Source organism: Rhinoderma darwinii, chromosome 10 (genome assembly GCF_050947455.1).
Source record: "Rhinoderma darwinii isolate aRhiDar2 chromosome 10, aRhiDar2.hap1, whole genome shotgun sequence".
Lineage (NCBI taxonomy): Eukaryota > Metazoa > Chordata > Amphibia > Anura > Rhinodermatidae > Rhinoderma > Rhinoderma darwinii.
The window spans coordinates 6,424,806-6,439,218 of NC_134696.1; the positions used below are offsets into that span (position 1 = coordinate 6,424,806).

The 14,413-nt window shown below is 40.4% G+C and overlaps 1 protein-coding gene across 4 annotated transcripts in view; it reads left to right on the top strand.

Moving 5' to 3' along the window:
- The window catches only part of LOC142662411 (uncharacterized), a 180,644-nt gene that overhangs the window by 89,956 nt on the left and 76,275 nt on the right, over positions 1-14,413 (top strand). For all 4 annotated transcript variants that reach the window (XM_075840627.1, XM_075840625.1, XM_075840629.1 and 1 more), the window contains one exon: positions 1,184-1,359. In XM_075840627.1, coding sequence (XP_075696742.1) covers positions 1,231-1,359 — 129 coding nt within the window. In that variant the 5' untranslated portion in view covers positions 1,184-1,230. The remainder of the gene's footprint in view (positions 1-1,183; positions 1,360-14,413) is intronic.

Consider the following 14,413-nt stretch of genomic DNA (forward strand, 5'->3'; position numbering starts at 1 on the left):
AAAAACGTTTACATTTTGATGCGTTTTTCGGCATGTTTTCATGCTGCAGATTTTGGTGCGATTTTCCTCAGCACTAGGCATATACAATTCGCAAGCGGAAAAGCAAGATAAATTGACATGATGCAGGCTTTAAAATCTGCACCTCTGGAAAAATACGTGCAGAAAAATACCGCAGTGTGCACATCAGATTTCCTAGAATCTCATTGACTATGCTGGTACTGAATTACGCTGCGGTTTTGCCGTGCGCAAAACCGCACATAATACGCATTGTGTGCATTGACCCTCAGGGTGACGTACGTATGCCACTATTTGGCATACATCACAGGTATATATTTAATTTATATGTCATGGGCTTTTCAATAGCTTTTGATGACTTGCTGTATACGTGAAACAGATACCATATTAGTCTACAGTTGGCATGTTTTTTTTGAACGGTGACATCCGTCAGCCATAGACTCTAATGGTATTTGTTTAACCCATACGTCGTGAACAGGGTCATGAGCGACATGACGTATATATTAAACGTATACCATTATACACTGTGGTGACGGATGCCACTGTTACGTATTCGTCACAGCCTACGTTTAACGTAGATATCAGGAGCTTACCCGGCGTATATATCAAACATAAGGCATAAAACCCAAGATTTATTTAGACGAACGTGTGTGATATAGTTTTTTCACGATCGATTTTTAAGACCGATTCACAAGTCGACTGCGCTATGGATTCCGTCAAGACAACGGAACCCGTTCACGTTTCCGTCACCATTGAGATCATTGGTGATGCAAACGGAATCTAAGGTTTTCAGTTTGCCTTTCCATAGAGGAGTTAACCCGATGGAAACCTCAGACAGAGCCCCTTCAACGGAAGGGCAACGCTGATGTGAACAGGCCCTTATAAACCTTAAAGCAAACAGAAATACACCTTTAACGTTGCCTATTTTGTCAATACTGGGACTATATATAAGCTAATAGTATAGTTTTAATGTGGATAATATAATATTGGTACAGGATTTTTATATCGCTCGATCTTGATAATATGTACGATTGCTAACATTTAAAGAACCTGACAACCAACTGATTGCCGAATGAGTATTTGATTTAAGTTGAAAAAAGGCAAACTTTATACTTTTTACCGCTACATTCATGTTAAGAAATAGTTTCCTACCTTGTGTTTTTTACAGCCCACAGCAACTTACTGAACCGCTGAAGTACGTGGTTATTGGACGATATGGTACTCGTGGCTTTCAGCAGCATCACGAACACTTCAGTTACCTTGCGGATTATTTTTCAGAACAGACCAGGCACCTTCAAAAATGTTTTCTGTAAGCAGAGGAGAGGAATGAAAATAACCGGAACGGTCAGTGGATTTATGTATGAACAGTGTGCTATTTGTGGGTGGTATGATCAGAACCTCTGTAATACGGCTTGGTACAGACAGGTGCGCCCCAGTGATGTCATCGCACCTGTCTGCACCGAGCCGTAAGCTGCTGCGTTACATAGTGGATGGTAGAGCAGGGACATAATGGCTACCTGCTCTACTATTAAATTCAACTGTATTTGCGTCCTGACGAAGGAGATAGAGTTGAAACCGGGAAAAGAAAAGAAAAAAATAATAAATGCACAAGATGACGTTGGTTATCTGCGCTGAATTTCTTTTTTTTTTTTAATGAGTTGACCAGCCCTAGAAATACATTATTTTAACCCTAAAATGATCACAAGATTTATATTAAAAACGGATATGACGTGAACTTCTGATTTTAGCTGCTTACTAAAAACAGACTCGAGTTTAGCATGTAGTTGACTTACAACTTCCATCTTGCTCTCCAATGGAGGTGGTGGTTCTAGTCTTCATAGACAGGGCTGTCTCTTTCCCAGAACCCTTTTAAGTTTTTGTTCTAAGATTTGTTGCCAGCATGTAAACGATAAACTCTCAACTGTTTTTATTATTGTGCAGTTGAACGCGTTACAGGCAGTCGAATTGGAATTAGAGGAGTTTTGGTAATATAACTTATTTTTCTTTTTACAGCCTCCCATACTGTGCTGATTTGTTATGTGCATTTCCCGTTGCTCGTGATGAACTCTAGGACCATAGGGTGAAGCACATTATCTGTACATTAGGGATATTATGACTATTATGGAAATGACATGCACATCACAGATTGCCTTGTGGCTATTAATTAATTTAATTTGATTAACCCAACTGTTCATGTACTGTAACTTGCAGCTAAAGAACTGAAGCCCAGCTGTATACTAGTCGTAGCTCTATAGATTTACTATCCTTATAAAGATATCTGTGTGAATAATTTGCTGCCTTCCTGAAAGGTTTAAAGCCTCTAGCTTGAATTTGATTGCAACAATTGAGATCCCGTTGTTTTTTTTCGTCCCCCCCCCCCCCCCCTTGGCTGTAGTGGAACAGAATTGGTTTATTATTGTATGATTATTTTAATTTAATCGAAAGTAAATCTCTTTCCTAAAAAAAAGTACATCTCTTTATTACACAACCAAACCTGTCACTTTCAATTGATTATGGTCTATTAAAATGCTATGATAAAATATGTATTATCCATAAGCTCTTATCCATGTTCATTAAATTAAAGGCTATGGACGATAGATAAACAAATCAAAACAACACGTATATAGACTAAAAGATGTAATTGCAGGGACTGTTTCCGAAAACTCTTTTAACATTGAATGAAGATTTTTTTCTGTGTGGAAAATTTGCAAACAAGTCCTGTGTTAATATGTTGCTAATCTAATGCATATTGTAGTGGGTTTAGGGATATGCAGAAGAGGCAGCTGTCTTTGGCACAGGCACACCAAGGGGTGTAATTTAAAAGTGTTTTTTGCAAATAAAGTTTACCTAATTTGCAACAAGTCGCTGTGTTGAAGGACCTGTGGCCGGAATTGACAACACAGTGTGATCTCGCAATTGAAACTGAGATCACGCAGGGCAGGTAAGGGGGAGAAGCTGTATGATGCTGATTGGACAGTGTCATACAGACAAAATATAACACCGCCCACAGAGAAAACCAAGAGATACCACCCATTTGTCAAGTACAGGCTCATTAGCATATTTAGAAAAAAGGTCAGAACTTTTGAAATAATAAACGTTTGGGAACAAAATTGACATTGTAGAAGGAGATCGGGCATTAATAAACAAGTGACCGATCCTATTAAAGTTTTTTTCACACGAACGTCTATATTGGCCCTGTGACGACTAGTTTTTGTTGTTTTTTTCTGAAACTGTTCTCGTGTAAAGAAAATAGAATAGAAAATAAAATAAAAACGGACGAGAGAAGATATTTTATTTCAGCAAATACTTTTAACATAACTGAATAAAAAGATACATTCCCTTTAAGATTTGGGGATGGTGCATTTACTTGTAAACGCCGTGTATAGCTTGAGATTCTGAGAATTTGGTTTGAATACAGATGTCACATTTTGTTTCCCTCAAGTTTGAATTTATTTTTTATTAAATTACTAGTTTGTTGCAAGTGTGGAATTGTCGTACTGAGACGAAAGTTCTCTGTCTATAACTCTTACGTCATTTCATCATGGCTACCTGTTTATCTCTTGATTAGGGGTAGAGGGTTCCAGGCGTAAATACAAAAGACTTATTATTTTCCTTTCTCCTTCAGCTCTACATAAAAGAATCAGAAATGAATGAATGAAGTCTTTATGATGAAAGCTGTATAATCTTTTTACTCTGCAGTCTAGTCTTCCGTGGAACAGGTTATTGGACAAAAAAAATGCCATTAAATCTAAAAATAATGAATTGATGTTATATCAAAGGCACTTGCTAGCATTCCTGTCAATGTTTCTACAGTGTTCCTCCTTCACATATACAACACTGTCTTTGGTTATTTTTTCCCTGATAGTTTTTGTTCTTTTTGGCCCTGATACTGAGACTTTTTTTCTGCTGTATCCATATCTCGCATAGACTTGTATAAAGTGGGCTGTCTACATGCTCAGCCATGGTTTTATACAACTACGCCCCACCGTGGCCATCCATTGAAGGAGGAAATGGGAATCCCCCTCTCTTGTGATCATGGAGGTTCCAGCTGATCCCCACCAATCTAACATTTGTCATCTATTCTGTAGATAGGTGATAAATGTTAATAAGTGGGAAAATCCTTCAAAATGGTTAAGACAAATGGTCAGACGCCAATCAGTGTGACACGTATCACTGCAAAATTGCAGCATTGCTGACAGTTCAATGTTTCCCTATGTGGAAAATAAGTAGTGCAACAGTTGCAAGAATTCTGACAATTCCAGTTGTGCGTAAGTAACGGTTACGCTGCGATTTTACTACCACTCACGGGTGAACAAATTTATTATTGAGCCCTACACTTAACCCGTTAGTGACCGCCAATACGCCTTTTAACGGCGGCCACTAACAGGCTTTATTCTGATGCATATGCCTTTTTACGGCACTGCATCAGGAATAAGTAAACAGAGTAGGGAGCCGTCAAATCTCCCTGCTCTCAGCTGCCAGAGGTAGCTCAGGGCTGGCAGCGTCCCTGCTCTGCCGTGTGAGATCGATATTAGTATCGATCTCACCTGTTTAACCCCTCAGATGCGGTGCACGCACCGCATCTGAGTGGTTTTGGAGAGAGGGAGGGAGCTCCCTCTCTCTCCCACCGACACCCTGCGATAAGATTACCGTGTGTCTGTGTCTCCAATGGCAGCCGGGGGCCTAAAAAAGGCCCCCAGGTCTGCCTGTAGTGAATGCCTCCTAGATCATGCCTCTGGCTTCCCCAGATTTTGGGCGCAGAGCCTGTACTAGTGGTCTGCTCCGGGACACCGGCTCTGGGGTTGCCCCTGATATCACATTCCCGTCCAGTAGGATCCCCTGACGTCAGTGTATGGGCAGTGACGTCAGGAGCTTCAACAGCACTGGCAACGCTCTGGCTGGGGATTCCACTCCTAGAGGGAGCCCCAATGGAGCGATCTACTTGGGTTGTGTGTGGCAGCATCTGCAGAGGCCACTGTGATAGCATCTGCGGAGGGCACTGTGACAGCATCTGCGGAGGGCAAAGTGGCAGCATCTGCGGAGGGCACTGTGGCAGCATCTACAGAGGGCACTGTGGCAGCATCTACAGAGGGCACTGTGGTATTATCTACAGAGGGCACTGTGGTAGCATCTACAGATGTCACTGTGGTAGACTCTACAGAGGACACTGGCATTATCTGAGTATGTATTGCATTATCTACAGAGGGCACTGTGGTAGCATCTACAGATGGCACTGTGGTAGCATCTACAGGGGACACTGTGGTTGAACCTACAGAGGGCACTGTGGCCGCAACTACAGAGGGCACTGTGGCCGCATCTACAGAGGGAACTATGGCCGCATCTACAGAGGGCACTGTGGTAGCATCTACAGAGGGCACTGTGGTAGAATCTACAGAGGACACTGGCATTATCTGAGTATGTATTGCATTATCTACAGAGGGCACTGTGGCCGCATCTACAGAGGGAACTATGGCCGCATCTACAGAGGGCACATTGGTAGAATCTACAGAGGACACTGGCATTATCTGAGTGTGAATTGCATTATCTACAGAGGGCACTATGGCATTATCTACAGAGCGCACTGTGGCATTATCTACAGAGGGCACTGTGGCATTATCTACAGAGGGCACTGTGGCAGCATCCACCGTGGGCTCTGCGGCACTATCTAAAAAGGGATGCCCAATCTTGACATGTGTGTCTGCCAAATGCTGCCAACTAAGCAGCCGGACTGCATGTAGCGACACTTAAAGGGATCCTGTCATCAACATCTTACCTGTTAAACTCGCCTGACCCCTCAATGGCCGCAGCTGTCCAGAGTTCGTTCCTGTTCTCTTCTTTCCTGAAGTCCTCCTCTGTCAGTAAATGTAGTCGTTTAAACTCTTCCCGCCTTTTATGGTAATTATTTTTCCCTCTGGGATGCAGCTTAATAACCCCGCCCACCGCCGCCACCTGTCCGGCCCTGACTGGCTAAGGAGCTGTCAATCAAAAAGAAGGAGGTGGAGTCCACTCTGAGACGCTGGAGGAATGAAAATCTGACTCTTTTCAGATGAAGATTTGACTCTTTTCTACTCATTTGCATACGGCGTGGGACCACTGAAAAACTGAATACTAAAGGTAGAGAACTTACTTAGAACATATTTATAGCTTAGATGACACTGATTTTTCACCCACTTTCACCAGGTATTGCTGGCTTTATAGCTAAAATGCTGGTGACAGGTTCCCTTTAAACTGGAAAACTGGATTGTTGAAATAAGCACGTGGAGAACTCTCAAATTATAAACCTAGCAGTATTATTATAGTAATGTAGTATTATTATAGTAGATCAAATAGCTAATTGATTAACAATAATTTTGTATTGTATCAAATTTTAAAGTAACGCGGCCCGTCAAGTCCACATTTTTTCTATATGTGGCCCACTTACCCGGCCAAGTTTGAGACCCCTGCACTAACGTTACTCAAGTGTCCTGAGAGTTAATAGACATCACTACCAACCAGGACGTGAGGTCTATTCAGAATCCTGACACTTCGCTAACGTTTGTGTGTCATTTACAGCACAGCAAGCGTAATCTCGCGAGATTACGCTGTAAATGACAGCAGCTCAGAGTGATCTCGATGTGCTGTGCTGTAAATGACACACAAACGTTAGCGAAGTGTCAGGATTCTAACACTGTGCCATGTAAATGAAGGGAGAGAAGTGTATGACGCTGATTGGTCAGCGTCATACACTTCTCTCCACAACGCCCACTTGGTCAAAAAGTAAAACACGCACAGTTGTCTATTAAGAAACTCATTAGCATAAAGCTAAAATAGGTCGTAACTCTGTCAAAAATTATAGTTTTTATAAATAAAAAACACTGCTGTCATCTACATTACAGCGCCGATCACATTATGTAGCAGATAGGCCACTTATAATGTGGTGACAGAGCCTCTTTAAAATTAAAAACAGCAGATGTTCTTGGTGATATCGCGGTTTTATGAAATCCTAATTTTCCATTTGTAAATATCCCAATTAAAAAGACATAAAAATATTTATAAAAATAATATTTAATTATTTACGATAACCATGCAAATTAGACTGCTTTGCAATATTTTTAACCTTTAAAATAAAGAAGGATAACCTTTCATTACTTTATTTTCATTGATAAAGGTTTAACAGGGCCCGCTATGTTCTAACAGAAAGTCATTATTATTGATCATGGAGTTTAAGTGTGGCGACTTATTCTTTCTTTAGGAAAAAAAAATGAAAATCTCACTCTCCAACTGGAAAGTTGTACAATTATTTAAATGACCGTAAATAATTAAAAATGTAAGTACAGATGTAGCCGTCTTTATCTTGACTTTTAACACATTAAATACACAGTGGCAAGATCCTTTATCTTTCTTTTCTCAATGGCTTTTGTTGTGTGATATCACGCTGCAGCAAGTTATAAGTCAAGATAAAGATGGCTACATCCGTATAGCAGTGAAAAAATGTTTTTACCATCTACGAGCTATATTAGGCATGCTAAAACTAAAGCGCTATATTTCACAATTCTTCTAAGAATTATTATTTCCAAAAGAAAACATTGTAATTTGTGTCTGCTCTTTTTTCAGCCAGATGGAGAGCTCTGTTAAAGCTTTGCTTAATAGATTGCCTGATACAGGAGTATAGAGTAAAAGAACCCAGAAATGATATGGCAAAACAAAGTCTTAATTGTCCTGTCTCTTTCCCAAATTATAATGGTATGAATTCAAAGTTCCAGCCCGGACTGACTTGTACGTTTGAGCCTTGTTTGCCACATGTACTACACTGTATGTCCACTTGAAGGGAAACAATACTTTTTTTTTTGTTCTCCATACTCCACCTATTCCCATATACTTCTATACGGTTTAACTTTTTTTGAATATACACTTACAATAAATCGACACCATTGCATTACTGTAGCACCCATGGCCACGGGCCGTAGGGATTACTCACCTCCCGGCGGCCGCAGCCATGGATCTGTGAGCGCTGGCCTGCATCTCCTCCTCAGGAGACGCCAGCGCTCACTTCCGCTTCATTCTGCTGCACATTAATTAAATATGTAATTAGCCCATACTCATCCTGGACTATAAGAAGGGCTCTGCCCCTTCCCTCATTGCCTGAGCGTTGTTGTGTTTACCCATGTTAGTCTTTGCAAATGGTACCTTAGTGTTTTCCAGTTCCCAGTGTTCCCGTACCTGCTACCTGTATCCCGTTCTACCTTGTTACTGTGCCATAGAGAGTTGGAGTCGTGTTGCGCCGTATACTACACCTTCTGTGTTACACCGTGACTGGTGACTGCCTGTTTCCAAGGTCCCATCTGAGCTTACCATCGCTACTGTCTGATTTGCCACAGGTACCCTTATTTAAACTATAGACATTGACTTTGTATCCTGTTGGCCAGCTGCTATCCCACTACGGCGTTGCGGCCCAGTGGGTCCACATACCCAAAGATTGTGACAATTACAACGGCCCATGTAACACAAGGTGACTGGCACTCCTGCATAAGAGCACAGGGAGAGTTAAATGACGTTGTTATTATAATAAATGTGTGATAATACAGGGTACTGTTTCTAGTTAATGGGTGATGTAGCTGATGAAGGAACTTACCTTTCCTAGAGGAACAGACTCCTCTTTTCAGCTAAGGAGTGTGCTAAACTCCAGCTCGGGAAAAGGAATGTTATTCGAGCACATGGATACTTACCATCATGCAGTCTGTATGACAATTACATTATAATGTAGAGGTGTGTATGAAGTACAGTATTAGCGTTTGTTTGCATTTTTGAAGCTAGAGATACAGTAGCTTTACATTTTTAGTACCTATTCTGGCCATATTTGGACAGTTTAGTGCACTGATCTTTATTATCTATATGAGAAAATGTTTTCAGTGCAAGCAGCCCAAACTAAAAACTGATGTCCAAACTATACAGATTACTGTCTGGAATATCATCGATATCTCTTAGCATAAAACAACATATATCGATGATTTTATTTAATAATTTTTTTTAAATACCCACAAGAGATAAATCTGGATCATTAGCAATGCTGAAATTCTGATAGATCTTGAGCAAAGAGAAATCTTTTTTTCACACATTACAGTAGTGTGTAGATACGATCTGCTACAGAAAACAAGGAGACTTTATTTCCCAAAGGCTTGTTTTCTTCTTTCAAAATCATTGTCTGCAAAAAACAAACAAAAAACCAACTGATATTTAGGCGATAAAACGTTAATGGGTCAGATACTTCTTTGGCAATATTTAGGTCTTCAAATACGAGCCAGTTGATGAATCTAGCAGTTGTGAAAAATACTGCGGTGGGTCAGCATCCAGATGGTGTTATTCTCTAGCATTTCATTTTATTGTTTGATTGGTTTTTTTTTTGGTTTGTTTTTTGCTACATTATTACAGTAGGCTATTTATTACCCACTAGGAGACTCCCTAAAATTCCTGCATTTGTTGAAACACTTGCCATCATGCTGCAACATACATGTAGTATAATTTATGTAAAAAGTAATATAAAAATCACCCCAAAAATGTCACTGACATATGTATGTACATGAGAAATAACACAATTTCTGACCGTTAAATGACATGTAGTCTGCATTATTTTTCCACGCTGCTCTAATTCTCAGTTGTCTCTGAGCTGTGGGCTAACTGCTATCATGACTCCCATACACTGCATTAATAAGGAAGAGGAGAATCCTACTCCCCTATCTCTATCTATCACATATATAGAAGCTGCAACATCATGGAGGAGATTATAAAGCAGTAAGGAACAGTGTAGATGATAATCCAGCACTGGGGTGAGATATAAATCTTACCAGCAGCGTCTGTGTCTTTCTCACTCTGTTCCTGCTTCTTCCCCCTGCTCCCCCCTCTCCATAAACTTGTATGCAATGTGTGTCTCTGTGCTCCCTCCTCCTCCCCCTACCTCTCCATAGACTTGTATTGGCAGGCAGTGAAGAGCTAAACCCCCACCTTCTGTAGCTGTCAATTCTACTCTGTGACCAGAGACAGACTTTTCTTGAAAAAAAGGGTTTTGGCAGCAGATTACAAGAAGGGAGACACCTAGTTGCAGTAACTTCACACAGAATTTGCATGGATTACACAACTAAATTTGAACAGTTAGGCCTTATTCACACAAACGTATGTCAAATCGGCCGTGAAAAACTTTAGTTTTTCTGCAGTTTATTTGCATCCATGCGGGATCCGTCTTCACAGATACCTCATAGACTTGAGTATATTGAGAGATCCGTGAAAGTGGGCAAAAATAGGACATTTCTTATATTTTTACAGGCCGTTCACACAGTCCGTTAAAAGAACCGCCGTGTGAATACGCCTATAGAAATACATTGATCTTAATGCAGCAGCAAAAAAAAAAAATAATTAATAAATAAATACATTTTTGTCACCTCTGATTTCACCCTTGGTGTGATTAAGGCCGAAGTAAATTACAAAGTTGCTCTATATTCGGTATATCATATAAAATATTGTATTATAGAATAAAGGTTCACAATAGTGTAAATGTGTTTGGTGATTGCACTGCTCGCTTGTAGTTGATTGAATCTTTTATGATGGCATAAAAACTATAATTTGTCGGCTAGTCGTCCTCAGACGAGACGGGTAGTGTGGAAATGTTAGCTGATGCTCTAAGGAGAAGAGACTAGCGATCTTACAAATGATAAATCTACATACGATTATTGTTACATATAAATGCTTTTTTTTGAGAGGTTTATATACCAAAACAAAAAAATGCATGTTGAAGACGCAACAAAAAGCGCACAGTGTGAACTGAGTCTAATCGTAAAATGTCATGCAGCATAAACAGTAGAGATGTCTAGGAATCGTAATCGATGATCCAAGTGCTTGAGCAGTACGTGTATTTCACAACTGACTGCAAATCAAAAAAAAGTTCTACAAAAAACTTTAGTATAAAACCTCGCTCTGCATGTCTTCCTGTAAGTCTTTCAGAATATTGAGCGTAGTTTGTTTCTGCCAGACATAAACCTCCACCCAGTTTGTCATCTTTCATTGACTCAATAATTGGATTTAATAATTTTTTATAGCTAACCTACTGTATGTTTATCTGTGCTGTGTATTATCATTATGTCTGTGATATAATAAACCTTGTACTCATAGCTGCTCCTTTTATCCATCACAAAAATATTTTTTTGCGCTTTAAACCACATCACGAATTACCACGGTTTGCGATGCGGTTTTCGACACTGCAGTTTTCATAGGTGAAACACGTCTTATTTCACCTGTAAAAGCCACGGTAAAAAATGTCTCCTGTAAATGCACACTTAGGGACAGTTCACACTTTCCGTAAATACTGCAGATTTTCCGCAATGGAATTCTGCAGCACATACAGTAGCAGCAAAGTCGATGATATAAAACAAATCTCATCCACACGCTGCGTAAATACAGAGTGGAAAAAAACGCTCAGAAATTGACCTGCATTTTGGAATTTATTCCGCAGCATGTCAATTGTATTTTCGTAAACGCTGCTTAATTGTTGCAGGATTTCCCCATTGAATTCAATGGGGAGTTAAAACCCGCAACAAATAGCAGTTGTTGCGTTTTTGCGGCAGGTTCGCAGTGATTCCACCACAAAAGATGCAAAATATTATACTTACCCAGGAGTCTGTGTTCCTTCCTCCATGCCGGCCTCCTTGGATGACGTTTCCTCCCATGAGACCACTGCAGCCAATCACAGGCTGTAGCACTGGTCACATGGGATGAAAGATCCCATCAGGCCGCCCTGGATGACGTCAGGAGGCCAGTCTGCTAGCAGGCCGGCTAAGTGCTGCAGTTTTTCGCATCAGACATTCCGGATAAAAACTGCACCACAGTTTGGTGCGGTTTTTCGCCCGGAATTCCCTGCGGCGCTCAGGGCAGATACACTGCGTGGTCTTAATCAGCTTATCCGTCTTGTGTGAAATCCGACTGCGTTCACACATCGCTGTCAAAATGCATTTTTGTCGCTAACTTGGCAAAACCATACTGTTTTGCCAGGTCACGGCAAAAAACAAAACATTATGACTATGTCTTGTGAACCCACCGTTAGAGGTAAGACCTATATTTTCTGTATGGATTGGAACATGTTCATAGATAGATCTACTCTTAACTAATCATAATTTACAAATGCGCCCACATCAGCTGATAATCCTGTAAGAATCTTCTGTGAATATTTGTGGCGCACCTTCCTGCAGTTCATTAAAAAGCCGACTTAATTTTAACAATATTGGTGCGTTTAGATTTATACAGAGACAGTGAAGTCATTTTGGGGGGTCTTCTCTTGAACACGCCACCAATCTCCAAGATTCTCAAAATAGAGTTCAGTAATAATAGAACCGCAGGTTGCTGTTGATACAGAGAGAATAGGCAATACAGATAGAGCAGGTTTTCTTTCTTTTACTTTATGCTTTGTCTTGAACTGGGGTAGACTTGTGTTTTCAGAGTGGACCCCTCCTGAGACTATGATTGTTGGTATGGAAGATGAGTGATAAACTTATTGTCCAGTCAAAAGTAACCACAGAAACAAGGCCGAGATCATCGAGACTGACGAAACTGTTACCTCCTTTTTTATTTGGTAATATTTTATTGTCCTTGCTTGTGGTTCTTTTCATCCTGATGTGTGTTGGTATACAGTAGTTTCCAGGTTGGTGTGGCGAGCTACAACTTCTAGTCTTAGGTCCCATTTGGTAGGTTTTTCAATGCGTTTGCGTTAATAGCAACACCTCAAATGCAACTTCTGAATTGACCCATAAATTGGCTAAAAAAAAATAATGTAACTGCTTAATCCTTTCGCTTTATATAAGCTGGAAAAAAGAATTTGAAATTTGTTGCTAATGCCTAACTTTTTCTGTTAGTTTTTTTTCATTGATGTCTATGGAGTTCTAATCTTTGTCTAACGGAAAAAAAAAGTGGCACCTGGAGTGCTGCAACTGGCTTCTAAAGTCTATAGTTATATGTTCAATTGGAAATGATCTCTGCCACCATAGTGCAAACAGAGCAGTCAGTGACTGCAATCTGTATTTTTTATTGCAATCTTCTGCCTTAGACAGAAATATTTAAAAGTCACTTCATAAACCGGTATTTAAGCAAATGTGACTGTATAATATTAGCGATGTACAGTTTTGAAAAGTGCATAAATTTATATGTCATATTCTATTAAAGGTCACACTTTTTTGTAAATGTCAATGGTGATTAAGAATTCTGCTTAGATATAAGGAAAACTGCAAATGCTTACTTAAGCAGAGCTGAGGATACAATACAATTTCATTTATATTCAGGAATATTAAAACAAGTAGAGCACATCATGCGGAGATGCGATTATCTGTTGCGCAGCATTTGAAGGTCTGCCTCGGGCATGTGTTGCGTCTTTCTGGGTTTTGTTATTTGCCAGGAATATGTTACTTCCCAGAAGGTGGTCTAAATAAAGACACGGTTTTGTATCCCCAATTCTGCAGATAGACCAGACCTACATTTACCTCCAATCACTCGGCCCTTTCCATAACTGTTACAAAGGGCTATAAGTCGGCCATTGTTTGCACATCTCGCTGTGAAGCAGAGGAAAGAAACAAGTAAACGTTAAACTCTCCTGGTGAGTCCTGGTAATTCACTCTGTCTAGCCTTTCCAATACCTCTATCAGACTGTAGCACCTTATACAGTGCGCTTTCCAGCTGAACAAGGACAAAAATAAACCTCCCAGTGCTAACTAAATAATAAAAGAGCTCGAACACAGGGCCATGGGTTCCTGAGCCTTTGGCAAACTGTGACACTAATAATACAAATATTCATGGTGGCATCAGCTGCCTGCATTTTTAATAAATCCAGGATTTATTCTAAGGGTAATATGGTTTGTTACCAGAAGGATTGTACTAGGTGTCATTTTTCTCTTGTGTTCCCCTTGCACAGCCGTCCAATTATCCACCTGACAGGCTAGAAATGTATCCTATGCTCGGCGCCTTCCTATCAGCGCTGTAAAGAAGCTGTTGCCTAGCAACCCAGCCCTGGGTAGTGATGGAAGAAACGTTCCCTGATTAAACCACTGAGAGTCAAAAGAGGCTTTAGCATGGATTTTCTCCATTTGTCAAAGGGCACCGCATAGGAAAATCTTTATTGGGGTCTCTCGGGCCGCAATACTTCACTGAAGCAAATTGACCAATTATGTTGTTAGCAAAGTCTGACTGTGGCTTGTGTTGCAGGGTAGTATGTGGTCTCGGCAGCGCAATGCAGAGCTATAAAGTGCTCCGTATTACGCCAGCAGCATATGGTTTGCATGATACAATCTGTGCCGTGTTGTGTAATTGCATCAAGTGCTGTAAACCCTGTTAACAGTATTAATACCACATTGGCGCCGCTTATGTGCCATTTATTTTCTTCACTCTTGGC